Source organism: Acartia tonsa, chromosome 4, assembly GCF_053477335.1.
Source record: "Acartia tonsa isolate MP-2025a chromosome 4, ASM5347733v1, whole genome shotgun sequence".
Lineage (NCBI taxonomy): Eukaryota > Metazoa > Arthropoda > Copepoda > Calanoida > Acartiidae > Acartia > Acartia tonsa.
The window spans coordinates 42,257,511-42,283,452 of NC_137263.1; the positions used below are offsets into that span (position 1 = coordinate 42,257,511).

The 25,942-nt window shown below is 32.1% G+C and overlaps 1 protein-coding gene across 1 annotated transcript in view; it reads left to right on the plus strand.

Moving 5' to 3' along the window:
• Positions 1-8,071: 8,071 nt before the first annotated feature.
• Positions 8,072-25,942, plus strand: part of Tsp (Thrombospondin) — a 33,620-nt gene continuing 15,749 nt past the window's right edge. Inside the window, exons 1-12 of the mRNA XM_080158265.1 lie at positions 8,072-8,342; positions 9,680-9,734; positions 11,922-11,977; positions 12,331-12,387; positions 14,353-14,442; positions 14,921-15,022; positions 16,048-16,170; positions 18,058-18,129; positions 20,838-21,086; positions 21,698-21,807; positions 25,162-25,313; positions 25,744-25,828. Coding sequence (XP_080014391.1) covers positions 8,103-8,342; positions 9,680-9,734; positions 11,922-11,977; positions 12,331-12,387; positions 14,353-14,442; positions 14,921-15,022; positions 16,048-16,170; positions 18,058-18,129; positions 20,838-21,086; positions 21,698-21,807; positions 25,162-25,313; positions 25,744-25,828 — 1,391 coding nt within the window. The 5' untranslated portion in view covers positions 8,072-8,102. The remainder of the gene's footprint in view (positions 8,343-9,679; positions 9,735-11,921; positions 11,978-12,330; positions 12,388-14,352; positions 14,443-14,920; positions 15,023-16,047; positions 16,171-18,057; positions 18,130-20,837; positions 21,087-21,697; positions 21,808-25,161; positions 25,314-25,743; positions 25,829-25,942) is intronic.

Genomic DNA, 25,942 nt, shown 5'->3' on the forward strand with positions numbered 1-25,942 from the left:
ATTATTTAATTTTAAAATTAACTTATTAAGTTTACTGTTTAGATAAAAAGGGTCGGGGGATTACCAGATTTGCCAAAAGAATAGTTGAAGCTATTTTATAAAATAAGAAGAATCATGTTTCAACATCTTATTTTGTAATTTTAAAGTGCAATTTCTTACAAAGGTTAAATTTGGATATTTAAGTTTTCCATCCTGATATAAAAGTTAGAAGAGTTTTTTTAAATAAAATTGACTGCTATTCCCTTAAGATCTCGCTGATCACTCAAGAGATTGGGTTTTCATTTTATTTTTTTAACGGAAGCTTTTAATTGGTCGTTTGGCAGATTTTTTAGAAAGGAAATAACTGAGAGGGACAAATAAATATCCGTTTTCACACAAAAAAGTAGATCATAAATTACTTACAAAAAGCTTTCTTACTGAATATGAATAACTAAATTGTTTGTGTGCATATCCTATTATATTAAGTAGTATCCTTTTATTGCAAAGTATCTCGCTTACCACTGAATCGATAGGGTTTGTATTTACAGTGAAGCTTCTTATATTTCCAGGGAAGGTTTTAAACTATTTTGGGAGAGGTTATCTCAAATCAACCAAAAAAATTTTTTACTTTTTCTTTTTAAACGCAAATTGAAAATAGGGGGGGGGGGCGCTCAAGTTTTCCTCCTCCCACTGCACCTTAAGTACCCCTTGTGGCTTATAGGGACGTATAGTTATAATATAATTTGCAAGTAGGCCATGCACTTGACCACAATGTAACCAATTTTCCACCTACACATACCTACAGCTGTTCAAAGAGTTACTTTAAACAGAATATACTTTTTAGTTGGAACTTTTTTTACAATATTAAAAAAATAATAGCTGCAGCCGAGAAGAGCTAAGTAAAGAGTTTTGTAACACTCGGTATTTGCAAAAAAAGCACATTTTGAAATATCAAAGTAAAACTTCATTTGTGTAAATATATATATGTCCTTGATTATTAGTCTGATTAAACCCCTCCCAAATATATATAATCCTTTGGTAATATAAGTTATATGACAAACAAGGACAATTTTGTTCAAAGAAGCAATGCATTGAAGAGTCAATAAAAGTTTAAGGCGAAAGATTTTAAAAGAGGAGTAAGATAGATTTTTTAAATTGTACATCATACACGATTTTTAAAAAGTTTTATGAAGCCCTAAAAAACATATACATTTTTAATATTTTCAAAAGCTAAGTTTGTCTATAATTAGGGTTGGTCCGTGCGTAAGTAATAGCTCTTGTAGTTAATTTATGCATGTTATCATTGTCCTCTTGATTTCAAACATTGCATCGTAATTCTTTGTATGACCTTAAATAGTGTCCTGTTTTGAAAAATTAATAAATACAATTATGTTTAGACTTTTGAATTAATCTTTTGCTTATAAGGTTCTGACACTCTAAGTGATAATGTCCTTTTGTCCTGTCGTCTTATTTTATAACTTCGCATTTATGGAATATTATACATGGGGTGGATGTTAAGATTAACCCTAGTCATAGAAAAGATGCGCTTCTAATACATTTTATTAGGAAACACCTTAAATATAAATAAATTTAAGCTTATACAATTAATCATTAAATATTTGAAATTGTAAATCATTGAACGGTAATGTACAATGTATTATCTCTATAACTGCACCTCAAATAAAGTTTGAAACCAAAAGTACAATTCTAACATGCCTAATTAACGATTAGAGCTATCTATTACAGACAGATGGACAGACTTTTTTCTACAAGAGTAGCTGCATACTCAAAATAAAATTCTAGAACACGTAAAATCAATAAATCAACCTAAAACATATAATAGATGATATATTTACATTTTTCTAAAAAATTCATGTCGAAATCCTTTTACATTTGATATGAAAAATTATTTGAAAAAAGAAAATAATTCTGATTTTCTCAAATATCAAAGGTTTTAATGTGCTTGAATAATCAAACAAGGATGATTGAATCCATTAAAGCGAAGATAAAAAACTATGATAGTTGTTTCGCTCCTAGAGGCCTCTTTGGCCCTTTTCAAAAGGAAGGAGGAATTCTTAGTATGTGAAGAAAATGTAGAGAAAATATCAAAAAATAATAGATGTAAATTTTTTCAAGGGGTGAATTTTCTTGGGAGGGTTAAGGTACCCCTGCCTAAAATAAAAAAATCCCTACTTTTCCAAAAATTGGATTTAAGCGATATCTTAATATACAAACATATAGACATCCTACTCCTTTTAGAAGTGCAAAAACTCTTTTTTGGTTCTGTACTACCATCTGTCTACCATATCAAAATAAAAAAATAAAATCAGAAAAATTTGTTGTTGTCATTGCTTCGCTGCTTATTGACATTATTATCCTTGTTGAAATTAAGAATTGTATTAATATCATGGATGCATGTTTCATCATCAACATCATTTAACAAATTATATCTGCATAATATTCATTCAAAACAAGGATGATTATGTTTATGATGGCGGGACAATGGTTTATATGCATAACCTTGTATTCATGAAGTTATAAAAAAAACTCCTCTTAGGGCTAGTGCATTCGCAGAAGACTTTCCTGTTATCTTTTCTAGAAAAACAAGATTGCATCGAAATTATATTATTGACATATTTATATACTAGAGACTAATCTCTTAGCATCTTGGGTTGGGAGGCATACTATCGCCTAAAACCATCCCAGGACTTTAATTCAACCATCTTTGGATTTTTTCCGAAAAATAGAGTACTCTTTAGGTTTATTTCTTAGTAAGATCTTAACTGACAAACCAAAAAATATTACTTTATATGATCGGATGCTCTAACGAATCAATTAAACATTGAATATAAAAAAATTGACGAACAACAATTTATGTACATATAAAAGCTTCGCTGTAGATAAATGTTGAGTAGACGTGGTAAAAGTGAACCAATTTGTCTAAAATAACTCATGCAGACTAAAGTCAATTTTTCAGCTCAACTGACAACCAAGAAATACCAGGAAGGTTGATGGTAGTACATCTTCTTTTCTAGCTCAAGTCACACAGAGAGGTTTTCGAAGAATTCGGTTTTTCACGTTAAAGGAAGCCTGCGGTAAATACACTGCTAAACGATTGCCACAAGTAGAATCGACTGCAACAAGGAAAAATTGCAAAGTTTTTTTTAACTCCCTAAAATGTCATTTTAAGACGGAAAAAACTTTTTTGTTATTGAAGCTGAAAGCTGGAGGGGTATTAGGTCTATTGTGGTAGCCTTTCATTAGCTGTATTTCCTGCATACTTCCTTTAACACATCCTAACGTCCGTCCGTTCTACTGGCCATAGATCTTAACGACAGTAGGATAGGAAATTGTGAATTTGACTTGTGTATGGAAACTGTTAAAGCATACTAGCGATTAATTAACATTTTGTACTAAATATGAATTCAAACCGTCTTTAGTCAATATTAATTTGGTCAATATAGAAATGGATCTTTTGAAATGAGATTACCTTTTGGTGATGCCGCCTATTATGATTTGTGAGGTGTTACTATGTAATTCAGTTAGTTTAAAACAAACAGGAATGGTTATTTAAAAAAACAAGGAGGTTTTATAAGATAGGTAGACAAAGTTAAGAAAGTAATAAAAAGATTTTTTATGCTATGATTAAAAATCATTAAATTTTGTTATTTCCTTTTAGTGCTTTAAAGCATTTTAAACTGTAAATGGACATACATATACTTTTGTTCACGTTATAACTTTAATAATGAAATGATAATTCATCCATGCCTTAAAATTAAAAATAAGACTTAATACAAGTAACATCTTGTAACATCGAATCATGGATGTTTTTATCCTTGGTTTCAAAATATAATGGATGAATATCAAATGAGGTATGCTTCGCCATATATGAATTATAAGTTCAAGAGCAAGAATGGTATCGGACAACATCCATAAAAGCGCAGCTTAACAAAGCAGATGGACAAACAAACATTAACACACTTCGCCTTGCTATAAAAAGAATGGTTTAAGGTTGTTTTTTCAAAATCTTTGCAAATGCGTCGAAAATAACTTTAACATAATTACATACATATTCATTATGTTTCCCCTATCACCAACTACATTACCTCCTTACACAGATAATTAAAGAATAGCTTCGCTCCTTAAGAAATTACAAAGCAATGAAAAAAATCTAGTTTGAACAAGAAAGGGGTAGGATAGGGGTAAAATGATTCATGTATTTTTATACTTATTCCACTTTACCTCAAATGTTGACGCTCAAGTAAAGTCAAAACAAAATACGCTTCTTCTCTTATTTTACCCCTTCAAGATTTAAACCCTCCTGGTTAAACTCACACCACTGCACTGGTTAAAAGGCTTTGTAGAAATGGCAAAAATCTTTTAATTAAATTATTATTAGTGCTGAATGACATCAAGAAGAAATCTTTTTTTTAAATAAGAGGCATATGGACAGAAAAGGAGACATAGCTCCTCTTCTAAGTTATTCTTGGCTCAATAGCTGTTGGAATACAAAAGTCATACAAGATGTAGTACCGAATTTTTAAAACCAAAAAAAGAACATATTAAAATAAGTAAATATAGAGTTGGAGATATAGAGAAAGGTGGAGAGGGGGGAGAAAGAAGAAAGAAAGAAAGTTGGTGGAGATGGAAAGAAATTCAAAGAAGAAAAAATATAAGGAAAAGATGAAATTTAGAAGACCTTCTACGAAATAAGATTTTCAAGTTGCGTTAAAATACAGGGATTTTGGGATAGGACAATAATCAATAAATTCATTTTGAGTGCTCTGAAATAATTTATTATAAATATTTCAACAAATTTACTTGGGCAAATATATAGAATTTAGAAATTCAATGATACGAAAGAATTTTCGTGAAAACTTGCCAAGACATACATTAATCAAAATAATGCAAAAAATATCGAAAAATAAGCATAAAACCATCCTAAAACTTAAATCTGAATATAAAATGGCCAACAACTATGTGAAGCTTACCTAAAAAGATAATTCAATTGGTTCAGAAGTTATTAACAATTTAACATCTTAAGCTTCCAACAAACAAAAACATTACTACTTTATATTAGTGGATATGAAATCCGAATTCTCAATCTAAAATTACTATTAGAAAAAAATCTTATTATAATTAAAGAAAATTAATGACGGTTTTAAAGAGAGACGGAAAAATCTGCGAAAATTATAAAAGTTGTTCTGCCCCCTAGTAGCCAAGACCAGCAAAATGATACATTTTGAATTTATTGTCCTGTCCTTTTATCCCTGTGAAATATAAAATTTGTAAGCACACCTGTTCAATCATATTACTCTAAACTACGCTCACCTTCCCTTACTAATCCTTATTCTAACTATATGCTAATTTCTTCCCCATTTTAAGAAAAATTTCCCCTTCCCTATATGTAATGTAACTCAACTTTTGTTTGCCCCGCGCTCAACTACCCCTCGTCACTTCGCTTCATTTCAGCTCTATATTTTTAAAATACAACCAAATTTTTGAATAGCAAAACTTTTAACACATTTTAAAATTTACTTCATGCGACTACAATCGAAAGAAAGGATAATACATTTTTATTTTTAAGTTTTGTTATTATTATCTTAAAAATAAATACTTTTTGATTGATCAATTAAATTTATACTTTTATATTCTTGTAGAGCAGTATTCTTACTTAGATAGCTATTAGATATATACATGTATTGGGAAATATATAGATGCCTTTCAATGCTGGTTTGAAGAAGTAGTTTTTAGGCTGAATTTTTTTTAATATTTTTGGTTTAGGTGGAAAAGATTGGACAATGGCGATCAATTAAATTTCTACCCAGTCTATATAAAAGATTCAAATACAAAGACATATACTTTTTAGATTCTCATTTAAACACCTTAACTTCATCTGAAGATCTATTTTAATAGTGAAACAATTGTATTCAATTAATAATATGAGAAAAATATAAGTTGTGTTTCTATCTATAATGTATGAAATTCTTTATTTAGGGAAAGTGAGGCCTGTAATACTTTTTCCAAATATATACTAAACTTTTAGTATGATAATCAAATGTTATGAAATTTTTATCTTAGCTCTTTTTTATTTTTATTTGCTGTTTTCTAGTTTCCCCGAACACCCACACAATATTATCTGGCCAAGAACAAGTCAAGAAAACTGCCTATACAACAAGCTCTATAAGCTCACTATAACAACTAAGTTTAACTCGCCACTTTGCTCTGATAACACAACAAGGAAACGAGAGAAGGGGGGTGTTGGATAATTAAATCTACATGTTATTCAAATAAAAATCTGAGTGGTTGTGTTGGCGGCTGAGCCTCCCCCTTTTAATTATCAACCCATCTTTGTGGATATCCTTGCAGTTGGAAACCGCCGCCGTCTCTTAACTATCTTTCTATAATTGAGAAAAGGACCATAAAACACCGGGTAGGACCATTTCCTAATCATATATTCAATTCAATTTGAACCATGTAGTACCCAGTACCCATTAATTTTAAGCATATGTGCTAACTTTACCATATATGTGTATACGATACTTTCTTACATACAACCATACGCTTATCAGTGATTACAAAACTTTCATTGATTACAATACATTTCTAAAGGGAAAAGTGTGATTTTCTATCTATATCCAGTGATTAAAAACATAGTTATCAGTAAAAAGATACTCTATAATTCATATTAGTTTTAAGTCTATCATATTTTTTTTTAATTTTAGTTATTTTTCCATTTAATAATGTCTTTTGTCAGTTAATACCATGATATGTTGAAAAGATATTTTAAATTATACTATTTTTAAAAATAAGTAAAATAATTTCTACCTGTTTTGTGACAAAATAACGATTATTTTTTTAAACATCGATTTATCAACATTGAATCTTTTAAATGTGACAATTTTTAAATTATGTTTTGTTTTGTTTAAGGATATAAATCAATCATCAAATGGTTATGAATCGAAGAATTTAATTTCAAATTTTTAGGGAGAAAATCAACTTTTAATAATAATTTAAGAAACAGGTGTGCTTTTATTTAAAGTACATGGTTTCGCCCTAAAAGTAAAAGATTACTCCAAAAAATTCTGTTAAATAAGGCCAAAATTATACCAATTACACTTTTTAGGGTATTTGCCTCAGAAATATTATTTGGCGTTGTAAAAGTGTTATTTGAAGAACTATTGCAAATTGAAAGTTTTATATTTATTGTTCGTAATGGGACTTTTTAATTAAACCATTGCATTTTTTTTATCTATTTTGTCAGTGGTCTTAAGTTTATATACCACCTCAATCACTATAAATTTAGTAGCAGTTGTATATTATTGGTGGAAAAGTTTAGCCACTAGTGATTTGTACAGATCAATCATAAGTCATTCTAGACCACAAAGTTTATATGGCAGCAAATGACAGAATGTGCATAAAAAGTTTGCTGTTTCGCCGTTATTTATTTATATTCCAATGTCCCCTCTCTTCATATATTAACAATCGAAAATAATCAAAGCCCTGCAGGTCTAACATTCAAATTTCTTACCTAACTTATTTGAATTAACTGAATGCTTACATGACATTTTGTAAACTTATTATTTAAAGATAAACAAATTGTATAATTTGTTAAAAGAGAATCGGGCGTTTCGCTTGAAATTTATTATAGAATTTATTAAATAGAATCCACCCATATAATAAGAAAGACTTATACAGACAGACATACATATAAATCCAATCCTATCTATAGTATTCAGGGTTTCAATAAGGATAAATTATTCTGTTTATACATTTCAGCAACATTTAGTTAATATAGCAAAAAAGTCAAGTATGTCACTCCATATTCCTTTATGGCTAGAAACCCGAAGTATCATAGAGAAATTTACACGAAAAATTAATATTAATTTTTAATTTCACTATTAGCGGAAAACTGTCTTTAACAATTTGCGATCTCGCTAATCAATAAACCAAATAAAATCTTCATTTCAGGGAAGCAATATATAGGTCCTAGGCAGGTTTAAGTCTATCTTTTTATACTATTAACCATAAAAATATGAATATTTAGAATTAAAGCAAAAAAGTTTAAAACAAAAAGGTTGATTTTTTCCACTGCAGCTAGATTGGTGTTTAACACTCTAAATATGAGGCGGCCAATGGCAGCCTCGCTGGCCGTGGCCGTGACCCTCGCCGTTGCTCTTTTAGTGGACAGTGCGGCGGGCACCCTGGTCGAGTCCCACTACCTGTCCAAGCAGCTGCAGCGCGCTCTGCGCCACGACGATGTTGTTATTGTGCTGGAGGGAGTGCGGCGCAGGTTGATTGGGATCCCGGATCCAGATCCCCTGCTCCTCATCAACTATCCGGATTTGGATAACCAGTTTAAGGTAAATGTTCCTCTAAAATCTTTTTTTATAGCGAACTACTTTATAATTTATTTTGTGTTTCCACGACTGCTGTTTAAAGAGAGACGGAGAAACTTTTTTTGTGAAGATTCTCTTTACCAATGAACATCCAGTATACAATATATTCAGTCGGTCAGTCACGCTACAAATGCAATGTATGAAAATTAAAAAATACAAAAAAAACGTGAAAGACTTCATGACTTTTTGTAATACTAGCGGCTACGCCCCTAGGAGGCCTCTAGTGGCACGTAAAATGTTTTTTTTGACACTTAAATATGTCTATGTTTCGTTGAACTCTCTTTGTTAAATCGAGAAACGTAATAATTTTATTTTTGTGATTTCTCTTGGGAGGGTGGTGGTACCCTCCCCCAAAATAGCTAAAAACCTTAACGGGACCTACGAGAATCTACCCTGTTAAGGAGAACCCGATCGGTTCATTGGTTAGCGAGATCCTTCGGTACAAACACACAGACAAACGGACATCCTGTTACTTTAGTATTAGGATTATCTGATTTGCTGAGCTTCGTTTTAGATTATATCACCATTGTTTTGTTCAAACCTAAGTATTTTCCACTTAATTCAAAATTAAGTATCAATAGTTGTAAACATTTGATACTTCTATCATTTTCTGGGGTGTTAAGAATGGAACATAATAATAATTAGGGGGATGGTCCCTTCAAAATTTTTCAAAAAACCTAATTTCTTTTCTCGATCAACTTTAAAAGGATTGTTTGAAAACACCCTGCAGGGTCAGACCTATCAGTTGGGTTTATACATAGTATAATATTTTATACGAAATAAATGCTATGATTTCCAGATTTAATTTTAAGAAAAAATTACAATTTTGTTTCAGACTGAATATCAAATTTATATTTTTGTTATTTGAATGATCTTAATATTTTCGAATTCCTTATATGGAAATTCTTCTAAATAGATTATCAAGATTTGTAAAAACAAAAAAAATAGCAAAATGTTTTTCTAAGTAATCATGAGAAGTGGGCTTTTTAGATTGCACTAAATAATATTTTTTTATATATATGAAATGTATAAGACGATATAACATGCCTAAGCAACGAAAATAGCCCATATAATAAAGGATTACTTATTATTAATTATCATTTCTTACTTTGAATCGGCCGAAATCGTAATCGATATTTATTTAGAGATGTACGTGTTTTGAATAAATTTAGTGGATAATTTTGGTTCAGGTTCATTTGATTGAAGATTATTTAACATTGCTTCTTTTTGGGTTCATAAAATTGAAGGTTATTCAATCTTTTGTTTCAGATTCATTTATTGATATTATTTGATATTTTTAGGTCCATTTGATTGAAGACTCAAGAACTATTAAGCTTACTCTTGTTCACTCAGATGGTAATTTTTTTATTAGCTACGCTATTTTACAATTAGTGTCTGTCTGTACGTCTGTTTATGACAACATATGACTTGAATTCCACGAAATTTACATATCAACATTTGTAAAGAGTTATACATCTGGAGAGAGCAAATATGCTAGGAACAATTTGTGATGTCTGAATAAAAACGAAAAATTCATTTCATATTGTTGAAGCTTTTTCAGTCATTATATTGTCGAATTATTCAATATGATAAGGGTCGCTTTTATGTATGTTGTGATCCTTGTTATTATATAATTCTGGAAAGGTATGCTGTATGCCTATAGTATAATCCTGAATCTGATTTGTATTCTCACAATACTCTACATCTGCTTAACCCTTTCTTTACACACACAAACACACACACACACATACACACACACACACACTGCAAACACCCATAAACACATACACACAATCACCCAGAAAAGTACACACAGAAAATCCATCAATTCTGCAATTTTAAGCCTTCTTACTTTTTAAATAAGAACTTTTTTACACCAAGCTTATTGTTTTAAATATTTCTACAATTAAAACATTAAATTTTCATATTTTCTATTCTTTTATTTTTCCATCTTTAAATTTTAATTCCAAACCTCAATTTTCCTTTTTTTCTCTTTTTCTCTCAGTTTTTTCTTATCCTCTTTCTCTCTGTATTTTAACATACTTATTGACACTTTTCCCAAAAGACTTTATAAAAAAGATCACTTATTCATTACAACATATAATATGTTGGATATTCGTTTAAGGATCCAACATATATTTATATGATTGCGTCTTTCGAATGTTATTTCACTTTTATATGCTTTATATTGTCATACTATCTAAAAGGACATGAAAGCAAAGCCACTGACCTAATAAACGAATAGATGTCTATTTTAAATTGTCTTGAATCCTGAGGCTTGAAATTCTTTGACCTGAAGAAAAGTACCATCAAGTTGGTAGATTTTCTTGGTACAAGCAGCTCAAATTGGGACAATTTTAAATATCGTGCAAAATTGGGTTTTAGTTCCCACAAAATCCTAATATAAAAGTAATAAGATGTATATCTATCTTGAATATGTCTCTAGCTTAGGATCTCGCTAATCGCTGGACCGATTAGGTGAAGCCTCTTAAATGTTCAGGAAAGATTTAAAACTTTATGAAGGAGGCTACCTTAAACCCTCCAAAGAGAAATCACACCTGTTATAAAAATATTTCACTTTCCATCAAGTACCCTTAAAGGCTTTTAGGAGCGGAGCCGCCAATACATGATGATACAAGGAAAATTATAGAAAAGGTTTTATCAGAAATTAGTCAATTTCTAAATCATTTGTATGTCAACTAAATCTTAATTTAGGATTTGAAATTTGAATCAAAGTGTCCAATTTTGACCAGTTTACCTGTATATTTGTAACCAGCACTTGGACATTTATATTTTACATTCTTAGCTTCTTTACAAATATTTACTTCTCATACTTTTCATATTTTTATCACATATCTAAACCATGTCTCTTATATAGAGTTTCTCTTCTTCTGTGTAAGTTAGTTAGATCATTAACATATATGTAATAAAATAAAAAATTTACCTATTTTTACCCCAAAAAAAACTTTGCAACTATAAGACGTAATCGTGCTTGTTGTTTAAAGAAATTATCCTTACAAAAAAGCTCTGAGCTTGTCTGTTTATCTGTCTGTACCGTAAGATTTCTCTACCTTCTGTACTGTTATTGCTCTTATCTCAGTTTTTTTTTGTAACATACCAATGCAATGGATATTTTCATCTTTGTTTGAACTATTTCAAATACTAGATGAGCTACAATTTTCTTACATAAAGTTTAAAATTGTCCAAATTTGACTTTTCTATTTGAAATAAATTTTTATATATGTAATAAATGTACTGATATACTTTAACTTACAAAAGACATTGATCTAATCCTTGCTGTATTGTCTGGTGTGTGACATAATAGAAATTGTTTTATTTGGGTATAAATATTATCTTTCAAACTTTCAAAACAAAAGTCGTATAATTGAAAGCCATGATAATTTACAGTCCTCTACCCTGTCTGCATTTAGGTGAATTAAGACATTTTGCCTAACTTTTCAATTTGGGCTTCTATACTTAAGCTAACTTAAAAGTATAACAAGAATGATATTCTGCAAAACAGTATTAACATTTTTATTTCAGGAGTCTGGTGTGAAAATATCCAACTGGGACCTGAATTGGACCTGTTCAAGAATCAAGTAAGACACATTTGTAGCTACTCTACAAGTCCGATATGTTGGTTGGTCTGTCTTTATTACTCTTGTTATTAGGACTGCTACTTATTACACACAGAAGGGCATCCTTTAAAACTCATTCAGATTAAGATAATTCTAATGGTTTTGACAATAAACGATAAATCGATGTACAGCCCAAATAGTGATAAATAATGACTTCTTTTCTAGATAAAAACTATTAGTGGAAAAAGTTCGTTTCTTGCTGTTTTGTATCAACCAATCAATTTTAATGAATCACAATGAGACGACATTCAAGAAAATTTAATTTACCTGATAAATTTTTTATCTGCATATACGAATAAATCTCTATATTATAGGTAGAGGATGATCATTTAGTGATTTCTTTCAGCCAAGATGGCAGACATGGTAGTAAGGTAATATAATTAACATTTTTTTCCAGGAAACTTAATTCAAAAGTAAATTAATTCCTATCAAGTCATTATCATTTATCTCAGCTTTAAACTAACCCTTTCTAAACAAAAAAACTCTTCAAGAATCTTGATAATTTTTCACACAATCAGTTTTTTTTGGGAGGGGGGGGACATAGTTGTCGTTTTATTTTTGTAAATGACCAATATATTACTCTAGGATAATAATAACTTTGCTTCTATTGTACTTAATTATCCTTGTTAAATTTCTAGATTACCATCCATTTCTCCTGTATTGGTAAAGGACAATATATCTGCCTATCTCTAATATCTAATATATCAGCTCAGACATAGCTTTATACCTGAGCTATTATTGTACCTAATCATCCTTGTTAATTTCTAGGTGACCATCCATTTCTCCTGTATTGTTAAGGGACAATATGTCTGCCTATCTCTAATATCTAGAATATCAGCTTAGACATAGCTTTATAACTTAGCTACTATGACAATGCCCAAATTGTGTCAAAAATGATCCATGTGCGTCATAAAAATAAGGGAGATGAGAGGAGAAGTGGGAAAGAAAACCCCTAAAAAAGGGATGGATATTCCCTATTTTTTATGACATCATTCACATGTATCATTTTTGACACATTTTTGACACATTTTTGACACATTTTTGACACATGTTTGACACAATTTTGACACAAATTGGGCTTTGTCGGTACTATTGTACCTCATAGGCGTCCAAGGGGGGGGGTAATGGGCCATTTGGCACCCCCAAACGATTTTGGGGGTGCCGTAGGCACCCCCAAAATTTTGTGAACAATACCCCCCCCAAAAAAAAATTACCCCTACCTTGGGGGTGCCGTAGGCACCCCCAACGATTTTGGGGGGGGTATTTACCCCCCCCAAACCATTTTGGGGGGGGGTAATTACCCCCCCCAAAATAAATGTTCTTTACAAAATTTTTTTTTGGGGGGGGTATTTATCCCCCCCAAATTGAATGTTCTTAAAAAAAAAATTTTACTGTCCAACCAGTTAAAACAGTTCTTAACCATGATAACAAAAAATTTAATAGTTTGATCATGTTTTATTTGCTTGGGCCTTTATAAGGGCTAAAACCATCCCGGGGATCTATGATGTAATTGTAAAGCACTGAAGATTCCATAAAATAGATACCTAACTAAATTAAATATTTCATTAAATAATGAAACAGAATTTCTATAGGCGATTTCTTTTGGGAGGATGTCAGGGTGTCTTAAAACTAGTTATAAAACTTACCAGGACCTATCAGACGCTTCACTTTAAAGTAAAATCATATTGGTTCATTGGTTAGTGAGTTAATTATTGTATTTTTATGTTCTAAAGAATGAGATACTACTATATATTTGAATAGTAGTGGCGCCCTTAGCATCTAAGAACTCGTGTTTTCTAAAGGGTAAAAAGGGAGGAGAAAAATAGCCTAAAACCACTCAAAGGATTGACCTATAATAGTGTGGAACCATCATGGGATCTATGTGAAGCTTTCCTAAAAAGGAGAACTCAGTATTAAAAGTAATGAAATCTGAAGCTATAGTCAAATAAACCTTACTTACTACTTTATGTTATAAGATAGTACTTATTAACTTAATAGATTAGGTAGGTGCTTTTTTTACATAATTAAATTACCCCCCCCAAAAATTTTACCCCCGGGGTAAATTAGTTTGGGGGGGGTAATTACCCCCCCCAACAGATTTGGGGGGAGTATTTACCCCCCCAACAGACTTTAGGGGGGGTAATTACCCCCCCCAATCAAATTTTACCCCCGGGGTAAAAATTTTGGGGGGGGTAAAAAAAAATTTCGGCGCGCTTCGCGCGCCATTTTACCCCCCCCAAACACGAATTACCCCCCCCCCTAAAATTTTTTACCCCCCCCCAAAAAAAAAGCTTGGACGCCCCTGTTGTACCTAATCATCCTTGTTAAATTTCTAGGTGACCATCCATTTTTCGTGTATTGGTAAAGGACAAGTCAGTATGCCTATATCATTGCAAGATCTTAAGTATCAACTGAGACACAGCAAGGTAAGATATTCTATGTCATTCTTCTTTTAAAATGAGAATCTTTTCTATCATTAGGGTCGGTCTGTACGTCCGTCCGTCAGCCCGTATTGGTTGGCTCTTTTCGTTAATATAGACGTGTATGTTTAAATTGTTCTATCGTTATCAAACTTTGTATGATGATTCCTATAACAATTATTTGTAAACTTTGTTATTCTGTTTGTTTCTGCTGCCATCTTTTTTTTATTTATTATATATCAAGCATGTAGGATTTTAAAGGGCAGTTTAAATATCTATTAATTCTTTGGTTTTGGCATTTATTCTAAACAAACATCTCAAGAGTCCAACAGTTTTAGATATCATGAGACGGTCAAAAAACATGAATTTTTAGCCGACATGAATGTATTTATATACACTGAATTAAAAGTAAAGTCTGTATATCTTATCAGATAGCGCTTCGCTTTTTTCTTTTGCTGATTATGTTATCCTTGTTTTTGTTTAGATTAAGGTGTACCATCCTCGTGATATTTCCATCAATATTCATTCGGAGAAGTCAAGCGACGAGGTTTTGGCGGAACTCAAGTGTACAATTGAACGAATGCAGGTATTATCTTTAAATCACAATTGCTTTATTTAATAAAAAAAGCTCAAGATCTTTGAAAGAGCAATAACTCTACCATTAAAGAAAAGCAAAGCGCAATAGAAGAAAAGATAAAACCTTCCCTAACTTTGTGGATGCAAAGCTACTACATAGCTTAGTTCTTTCGTTCGTCCTTAATTATACACTTATTAGAGACTGTTGAAATTTTATGTAAATATTCCTTCGGAGCTTCTACTCAATACATTACTTTATCCGTCCATTACATTTACCTTAGTTATACGTCAGAATATTTTTTGTGAAGATTTCTCTGTTTTATAGGCATTTAATTTATGTCTTACTTTGTCAAGTCCATACCTTCACAATGTTATTTAGAATTAGGATTTTTTTAGTGCTTTGCTTCCAAAGTATGTTGTGCTCCGTGTTCTTATTGTTAATATTTTAGTTAGTTTTGCTGTTATTTTAAAACATTCAAAGATATCTAGTTTAAATATTCTTTACTACAATTTACAAATTACGACCAGGTGTTGAAAACCTATCAATTGATCATTATTTAATTGGTGCTTTACGCCATGCAAAAATGAAAGGTTGTATGCAATTGTAGTACAAGACAAATTTACGAGTCTTACTGTTAGTCATTGGAAAACCAAATTTATTTTTATTCATAATTTTTTTCTCATTATAGAAAGCAAGTTAAATTAATGTAAAATTTAGGAAAGTTTTATTCTATTATATTTCCTAGTTTTTATTTCACTAAAGTTATATTTGCCTTAAGTTCAAAACAAATAAAAAACAAATTAATTTTAGATTAAAATAGATAACCAGATGTTTAATTTAGGTTTTTAAATTTTCGATAAGTAATACAACATCTGTATATTATTTTGCAATAATTTGATAAAAAAAATCAGATATTGTTAAAACTCAAAGTTTTGGGCTTCAAAATGTAGAATTAAAGAAAAATTTTATTCACTAAATTTTGTTATGTGATTAAAACTAATTTAGATAACTAACAGCTATTTCATCTATTTTAGGCTCAAGAGCCTCCCATTGGCTCCGAGAGTGATCTTTACTCCTACAGTAGAGGAGATATCCCTATCTTTAATTTTGACGATGCTGATAAAATTCTGGTGGCTACCCTGCAAGAACTCATTGAGGTAATTGTTTTATAGACACCTTTTTAGGCGCCCTGAGATTTAGTTATAAAAATTTTGAGGTTGGTTGAGTAGTCATCTTGCAAAATTTAATTATTGATGGAAGCAAATAATTATTTTACACATTTGCAAATATCCCTAAAAATATCTTTAATGTCTCAAAATATCCTGTATACTAAAAGTATTTAGATGTTTGTCTGTGCCACAGTGGTCCTCAAGGCAAAAGAAGTTTGATAAAACCCACCAGAAAAACGGACTATATGGCCATCAAATACACCCAGGAACTGTTTTTCTTAAAATCATAGCTGTTCCTTCTTGGGAATTATTCCATTTTAAAGATAATAGACCGAATTCCTTATAATATTAAGGTTGTTTGTCACTATTTTTGTTGCTTTGGTTTCAGAATAGGAAAAATCCTTTTATACCCTGAAAATCTGGCTCAGGTAGATTACAAATAAATAGTGACCCAAAATTTTACCCCTAGTGGCGGAAAAGTTAGAGCACCTCAAAGTTTGTTAACCATGCCCTGGTGTATTGGACCCTAAGGGCCTCCCAGAGGAGTTAGTAGAAATTTAAAAGTACCTATAGAACCACAATGGCCGGCTCTAACTATGATTTAAAGTTGCCGGAGACAATGGCCGGCCTCCTTCCAGCCTTTAAGTGGCGGCAAAGTTAGTGCATCCCAAAAATGGTCATTTTTTGAAGTGTTTTTTGCGCACAGCGTGGCGTGTGTTTGTGGCACAGCCACATGTATACCAACTTTTTTGTAGGCCATCCCAAGCAGGTTCAGCAGGTATGCAGCCGGAGGCAGTCGGCCCAGCGGTTTGGCCGACAGTGGCCGTCAAAGGTCACAAAAATCACCATTTTTGCGGGAAAATTGGGAAAAAAATTGTGCAAAATAGGAAAGATGGGCAATGGCCCAGTGTATCCAGGGATATGTGTCCTAGACTGGTTGGCCGCACAGTCTGGCTGCACTAGCCTGCTGAAAATCCGCAAAAACAGCAATTTTTGATGATTTTTGTGACCTTTGATGGCCGCTGTCGGCCAAACGGCTGGGCCGACCGTCTCCGGCTGCACACCTGCTGAACCGGCTTGGGATGGCCTACAAAAAAGTTGGAATACATGTGGCTGTGCCCCAAACACACGCCTTGCTGCGTGCAAAAAACTTGTCAAAAAATGACCATTTTAGGGATACACTAACTTTGCTGCCACTTAAAGGCCGGAAGGAGGCCGGCTATCGTCTCCGGCAACTTTAAATCATAGTTAGAGCCAGCCATTGTGGTTCTATAGGTACTTTTAGATTTCTACTAACTCCTCTGGGAGGCCCTTAGGGTCCAATGCACCAGGATATGGTTAAAAAAACTTTGAGGTGCTCTAACTTTTCTGCCACTGGGGGTAAAATTTTGGGTCACTAATTTTTTGTAATCTACCTGAGCCAGATTTTCAGGGTATAAAAGGATTTTTCCTATTCTGAAACCAAAGCAACAAAAATAGTGACAAACAACCTTAATTTTATAAGGAATTCAGTCTATTATCTTTAAAATGGAATAAATCCCAAGAAGGAACAGCTATGATTTTAAGAAAAACAGTTCCTGGCCCCCCAATGTGTATATTCAATGGCCATATAGTCCGTTTTTCTGGTGGGTTTTGTCAAACTTCTTTCGCCTTGAGGACCACTGTGGTGCGTGGCCCTATCTCAAAAATATTTCAGGCAGGTTTATCCCGTAAATAAAGAGAGGTTGTCCTTACCCACTCTTTCCCACTCAAAAAAAAAAAACAAATTTTAAGGGGGTATTGGGTTCTTTTAAAACAATTCTAAAAGGACTAAAAGGGCAATCTGCAGTATATTTTCAAAAAAATACTTGAACTAATATTATTAAATCTGTCTAGGCCCTAAGAAAACTGAAACTAGAAGTGAAAACTCAGCGGGAGGAAACTGTTCTACTCAGAAAAGCCCTTCAGGTACTTTCCTGTAAAAATACAAAAAATGTCAATATAAATTGACAGGAAAAAAACATATCTTGCAAAGGATTTTACATACAAAAGTTACAAAATAAATACCAACAATGAAAAATAAAAATGTAATAAAACACAGTGATACTAGATAAAAGTTGTTTAAGGATCCTGTCAAATAAGAAATTATTAAAAGGATTTACTTGGCGGAAAACCAGAAGCGCTGGAAAGTGTCATGTGCGACGTCTTAAAAACAGATCTAAAAAGGAGAAATGAGAGGAGTTGGAAAGAAAAACCCTAAAAAGAGATGGATAATAGACGTATTTTTATGACATCACACAGGACACTTTCCAGCACTTGGGAAAACCATAGTTTTAAGTTATTTCCTGCAGAATGAGAAGTTGAAAAAATTGTGAATCTTTAAATCCTAATAAAAAATTTTTGAGACATTCACTACAAATCACCTGAAAATGTTATATTTAAACTATAAATTGACAAAAACATGTGAAAATTATTATTTTTACCTATTGGTATATAACCTTGAATATTTTTTCTGAAGAAGTATGTTTAAATTGGGAAAATTGGATGGCTAAAGGAAAAACTACACTAGAAAATGCATTTTCATCCCAACAGAAGCTCAATCTGAGATTTCTTAACAACAGTTTATCATCTTTCTATCTTACATAAATATTATCAAAGTAGCATTATTCTTTTAATTCTTTTTTTAAAAATTGTTTTATCTTTCTCATTTCCAACTCTAATTCAGAAGAGTGCCGAAGGATGGTGCATCAACCCCCTCCCCACTGGCAAAATTAAGAAGGGCGATAAAACTCCTAGGGGAACATACCTCCCTTGGTAACTGCCAGTGAGGCCCTGATACACTTCCTAAACCAGACAACCCCCTTAAATTTATTGGCGTGCTTCCCACTAGCTGTATGTATTTATAACACCCCCTTCGCGCACCTCCCTGACAAAACCCTGTGCACATCACTACTCTAATTTAACCTAACTTAAAATAAATTTACGTAATAAAGTAAGAAAATAGGATACAAAGTTGAGCTTTAAGAAGATTACAATTTTGAGCTCTTTCGGTCTACGGGTTAGCGAGATCTTTAGATACAGACAGACAGACAAGCATCCTCTCTCTTTTATAAAAAGATAAAAATACATTACATAATTTTTGGTATAACATTAACCAAAGGTAAAAAGAGTTAATTATAAAAGATTTATTATCTTTTTTACCTAAGTATTAAATATTATACAACTATTACATTAATCTACAGGTTTTATAAGAATTCATTTTTTAAGATTGGGATATTTACCTTTATTATCTTCGGTTTAGGCCACCCAGACATTTAGGAAAATTTGTTAAAAAGGCAGGCATCACCTACTTTCGTGATCTAGATTATTAATCTTATAAAAAAGTAAACAGATGTTTGTCTGTCTCTCAGTCATTTACAGTAAAGCTCCACATAGTTCCAAGGAAAGTTTTTAACTATTTTAGGGGAGGGTCGAAGAAAAATTACCCTTGGAAAAAAACATCGAAAGTGAAGTGTAGCCATTAGTGAGTTATTATACTTCTAGAACAAATTTCAAAATATGGAACAAACTAATATTATTTAGAAAATATTTTTAGGAAATCTCTTACTTGTATAGAAACTGCGCATCAAAAAATAAAATGTAGGGCAAATTGAAGATCATTTGTTAGCATCCATCTATTCCATTTATGTAGGAAGAAGAAGGGAAGAGATATACATTAGCGTACAAAACATATTATATACCTGGGTATATATATTTATATATGTTTTATGAAAACATACAGGGTGTTTTTCTTCAGTTATTTTTGGGAGAAAATACGAATAAAAATCACTTTTCGTATCGCACTCAATAAAACCCAATTCTAATTTTATTAATTTCAAATGTTGTATCATTATTTGATTAAAAGTCTTTATTTTTAGATTTATTTCAATTTCCGGTAGTATTTCTGCATATTTTTGTATAAACGTTTTTGCATTATAAAATTAAAAACAAATAGAAAAGAAATCGTGTTAAAATACAAATATAATTCTATTTTTTTAGTTCTCGTTTTGAAATTATATTAGTAGTATTCTGTATATCAAATGCTGTGTTTATGTCTAGAATACAATTGTTCACTTTTTTCTCGTTTTGGCTATGAATTATTTCGTACAAATTTTTGGGTTAAAAGACATATCTCGGACCCTGTTTATAACATTAGTAATATATAATTTGTTATCAATCACTATAAGTATATAGGATTAGTTAGTTTCTACATTTCTTGTAGAATCATTTGTTTAAAACCAAAAATAGGGAAATACTTTTGATATTTTGAAATTTATAAATTATATTGCCTAACTTATCACAGCAATAAAAGAATTATCATTTTATATTTAAAATCTTAAAAATACACAATTATTTAAACCAAATTAAAATCTTATTAGTAAGTTTTTTTTGTCTGTAACTTAAGATTTCTTAACTCATTGTGTTCTCTTTTTAAGGAAAGCTTTAGATAGGATTTTAGGTAGTTTTAGACTGTTTTATTTTTATAATGAAGTCTAAAAGTCTAAAGATGGTTTCAGGCTTTTTATCTGTTCTTCCCTATTTCTAGACCCTAGACGCTGCGGACGCAGCCGCTAGTACTCTAATAAAGAGCACTCTTTCAGTTTTCAGTTTTCCGCACAATAATGATTATCTTTTAGGATTGCGAGGCTTGTAAGATGAAGAAACCCGAATGTTCCGACATTCCCTATCCCTGCTTTGAAGGACCGCCACGAGTTGACTGCCGCGACACTGTTGATGGACCAATGTGCGGCGCCTGTCCTCCCGGATACAAGGGCGACGGCCGGTTTTGCGAGCGGAACGCCTGCGCCAGAGATCCGTGCTTTGAGGGAGTGTCCTGCTATGCCATCAGTGAGGATCCATACTTCAAGTGTGGCCCATGTCCTCAGGTATAATTTTATTCACCAAACCTTTCAGCAAACACTAGGGATCTTTAGGAATAAGACAACGGGCGATAAATTGATATTCATCCCAAATGATGATTAACGTAAATATCCCTTCTGTAGATTAAAATGATTGGTTGAACCACCAACCGGGGGCTGCTATTCAGCCAATTAGTTCCATTTGAAATTGACGAAAATTAAATATTTTGTTGGAGTAAAGTTGGAGTAAAACTTTTTTGGGCGTAACTGAAAGGAAAGTGGGTAAGAAAGGAAGAAAAATGGAAGGGGTAATTTTCACTTAGAATTGTTTTTCAGAATCACATTCCCTTTTCCCTGCCACCAATCAATCAAAATTCAATCAAAATAACCAAAGTTATACAAAAAACGAATAAGAAAATGTGGTTATAAACTTTAGGTACCGTTGGAAGACACAGTTTATTTTGTTTTGTTTTTCTTTGCATCTTATGTCTCTTCTTCTTGAAGATGAATATGCTCTACCTCCATTATTACTATGATTTTATAATTATTTGTTTTGTTGGTTATACCTTATTCTGTGAGCAGCTATTATAAAGATCACAAATAATTTTATCTTTAATGATTTATCTTAACCATTATAGGGTTATCGTGGTGATGGTATTAATTGTGTACCGGACATTTGCCAGCGGGTGCCTGCGCCATGCTTCAGGGATGTAGAGTGCTATAATATTGAGAAACCTCCTTTCTACAAGTAAGTTATTTTTATTTGTCTCATTCGGACGAGGCTTCTCTCAATGACATTTTAACATCAGGTCCAACAAACTAGGATTAGTCAGAGGAGCCAAATATCTCTTTTTCGAAGACAAAGAAAGTCCCTCGATGACGTCATAAAAATGAGGGATGAGGAGAGGAGGAGTGGGAAAGAAAACCCTTAAAAAAGAGATGGATAATCCCTCGTTTTTATTACGTAACATGCTGATTTTTTGAGGAACTTTATTCGTCTTCCTTCTTTTCTGTCCAAACACCCGAGATATTAGGTTAAACAACAACCAACAGACAACCAACTCTTTGATTGCACTGCCCTTGTCTGGAAGGCCTGACTGTGCATAGTAATGAGTTGCGCCTATTTATAGATAGTATCTCCTGCTGCTTTGTCAGAAACATTTTCTACTTTTACTTTTCTACTTTAACAGGATATTTTTCTTTAAAAACATATATATTTCTCAACAACATAATTTATAATAATATTGAAATTCATATTTTAAATTAATATATAGTTAATTTTGGAGAAATAGCTAATATTTGACAACAAAAACAATTTATTTCGGAACATGAATAATATTTTGAACATGTTGCGGCTACTGGCTAGGTTATGAGGAAAATTAAGATAAAAACTGTGTATCAGCTAGGTAGAGGCTTTCCCTCATTTCGCATTTGGACCTTTTTGAATAAGATGTATTATTTTTTTTATCTTATTGTAGGTCAGATTAGGTTAAGTAATATATGAAGTAATTATTAAACCCGCAGAAATAGTACCTAGTAGGTGTAGAGCCCCGAACATAACCCCCAAAGTGGCTAAAAATGTGGGGCGGAGGGGGGGGGGGATAGTGGTCAAGAAATATGTTTGAGAGAAAGCATTGGGTAGGTATCTGTCAACATATTTCATAATTTACTTTGAAATTTTATATGGATATAAAATATCCCCCTTAGTGTTTCAAAATAAAGAACAAAAACAAAACAGCTGTTGAATTTTTATTTAACTCTATGATCCCTTCAATAAGAATAAACTCTCTAATAATTCAAATAATTTTCCTTGCTCTTTTTCTTTTAACGCCTAAAAATCGCAAAGCGCCAAACCTTCTGACTGATTAACTTTTTTTCCTGCAACCTTTACTTAACCAAACCTAACTAAAAATCTAAAATTACTCTGTTTGCTTGCTAAGAAATAGAAAAAGGATTTTGTCAAACTCAACACAAATACTTGTAGTAGGACGTGTAAATACCCCCCCCCCCCCACCCTTGTGAATCGCTGTGCATGCCAATACAACGACCCTAAAATAATAACTTCAAAATTTAATTGTTTATCTCTTTCTTCTCGTTATAAAAACTCTTTAAAATATAATAGCAATTTTAATGGTAGAACTTTTATTTTGTTTTCAAAAATTGGAAGTTTCACAGAGAAATTTATTTTTCTCGTATTCATTCGAATCCGGTGGATAAGAACCGGTTCTCATCCATACGAAAAAAACTATGTCTAACTATTACAGCACTCAAATATTTTGACTTTCATTGTTTACTGATAATTGTAGTAGGGAGGGGTAAATATGAGATCAATTTGTGTTAAAGGGGAATTACACTATCCAAGACTATCTTGTCAGTATTACACTTTTTATAAACATTAAATTTTGTTTGTAGTCATAATATCAATTAAACAGAGACATATTTTTACTAACTTTTTGTCGGGTCTTTTATTTGTTTTTGATGACGAAGCTACTCCTTAATTTACTTGAAAAAAAATATATATCTATTCATAACTTATAAGCTTAGCTGACAGATGGATTAGATGCTCATTGGTCAGGGGAATTTCAGCAAATTTAGGGATGCATCTGAATCACAGCCCACTGTCAACCCAGAAATCCATTTCCAATTTCGAGTAAAATCCCCTCTAAAAACTTCAGAAGCCAATCTTACAAAGTAGTCAATAAACATTTCTCCATAAGTAACAAATTTATTCTAAGGGATTGTAGAAAAATTAAAAAATAAAGTTAGTTTTAGATTTTTATAAGCAACCGAGAAATTTGTATTATTTTTTACGGATTAAATCAACTATAAACTTTTTGCAGAAAATTTGTATTGGCCAATAAAACACGTAAATTATACATTTGTTACTTATCAGTATAGGGAATCTTCACAGCCGTCTATCTTTATTAAAAAGAAACTTAAATATTTTATTTCCCACATGACAGACGGGCGGATGGACATATCGAATAATAGAGTAGCCTCGCTACTAAATCTTTCCAATGAAGATATCTTAGATATCTTAATGAATAGGAAACTTAATCAGTCCCGTCGTTTCCGAGTTATTGCTTCCGACAGGCGGAAGAATTTCGTATACATATGTTGCTGCTTTATTTTCTTACCAGTGGCGTCGCCCCTAGCCTCTAGGGGAGGTGAGGAAAAACATCCCTAAGACATTTATTAAGCTTCTCTGATAAGTACAACCAATTCGTACCATTCTTTTCCGAGGTCTTTACAATCAGAAAAAAACGCACTACTCCATAATAGGACTAGTTGTTAGTTGAGAAGTGACTTCCTACACAGGGTTGGATGAGTTTTTTTTTAAATTCCTCAACTCTTTAGGGGTAATACATCCCAATGCCCCCTCCTAGCTTTATCACCTTTTCACCACATACTACAATGACCATTTTGGACCAATTAGTCGAGCTCTTGAGAGTTACAGACTGACAGACTGCGTAACCGTGGTAAAAAAAACATATAAGTTTCTATTTAAGAAAAAAATTTTGTTTAACATATATGGAATTACTTCTCCTTGTATAAAAATGTCGGGAAGGTGTTATTTGTTTTTTATAAATTGTATCATATGTGTAATGTGTATGTTAATAACTTCTGTTGCCACCTACAGTTTTTTTACAGTAATTTTATTTGCATACTTAAATAAAAGTAACAAGATGTATATATGTCTGTGTGTAGTGAAGAATCTTGCTAACCACTTAACCGATATGGTTATCCTTTTCGGTGAAACTTCCTATTGGATAATTGGAAGGTTTAAAATTATATAAATTGAGGATACCTATATCTTCCCAAACGAAATCGTCGCTAGAATTCCCCTCGTCAAAAAAAATCTTTCTAAAAATGAAAATGGAGGGTCTATAATTAATTACTCATCCCACAATTGCCCCTGTTACCCTTAGGGGCGTAGACGCTAAATTAGGGTAATATTGCAATAATATACTACCAAATATATAGTAATTAAATATTTAAATATCTGCTACTAATTTTCATAGCTCTTTTACTTAAGCTTGCAAATAATATAAGTCTAATTTATAATTTATGAAAAACATTCTGCAATAATTTTTCAACTTAGGTGCGGATCTTGTCCAGAGGGATTGACAGGTAACGGTACCGTGTGTACTGACCTGGACGAGTGTGATCTGGCGGATCCTTGCGACGTGGCGGCCACCTGCTACAATCTGGTACCTGGATTCCGCTGTGGTCCCTGTCCTGCTGGTTATACAGGTAAAGTGTCATTCACAACATATTCTATATATTCTATAATTTGAAGTGTGCGTACGTCCGTCCAGATGTTAAAAATGGAATGGAGAAGATTACTCTTCTGTTAAAGATAGCAGCAAATTTTTAAAGTGTTGCTACCCTTGATCTATGAACAACCAGAGTGTATTTTACTTGGTCCGTCGGTCTGTCAGTCATGCAACAAAAGAACAATACATATTAATATTTATAAGGTTTTGTGAGTTTTTACTTTTTGGTACATATTTTTTTTTATCATTTATGACACTGAACTTCTGCTCATTAACCAACTTTGTTTCAAAATATATGTGATACTGTTGAGTTTTATATTCAGAAAAATACAAACCAAACAGTTAATTACATAATATCTAGTTCTAACGAAGCAAATTGCAACCCCTCATAACACAACACATTTCAGGCAGCAACGGATTTACCGGAGTTGGTCTGGACTTCTCAGCCCGACAGAGACAAGTCTGTTATGATATCAATGAATGCGAACACAGGTATTTCAAATCTTGTAAACTAATATGACAACAGCAACTTCATATCTAAAATAAAAATTTACACGACTTTTCCTGAAAATATATTTTGTGTTTGTTTGATTACATATTATAGAA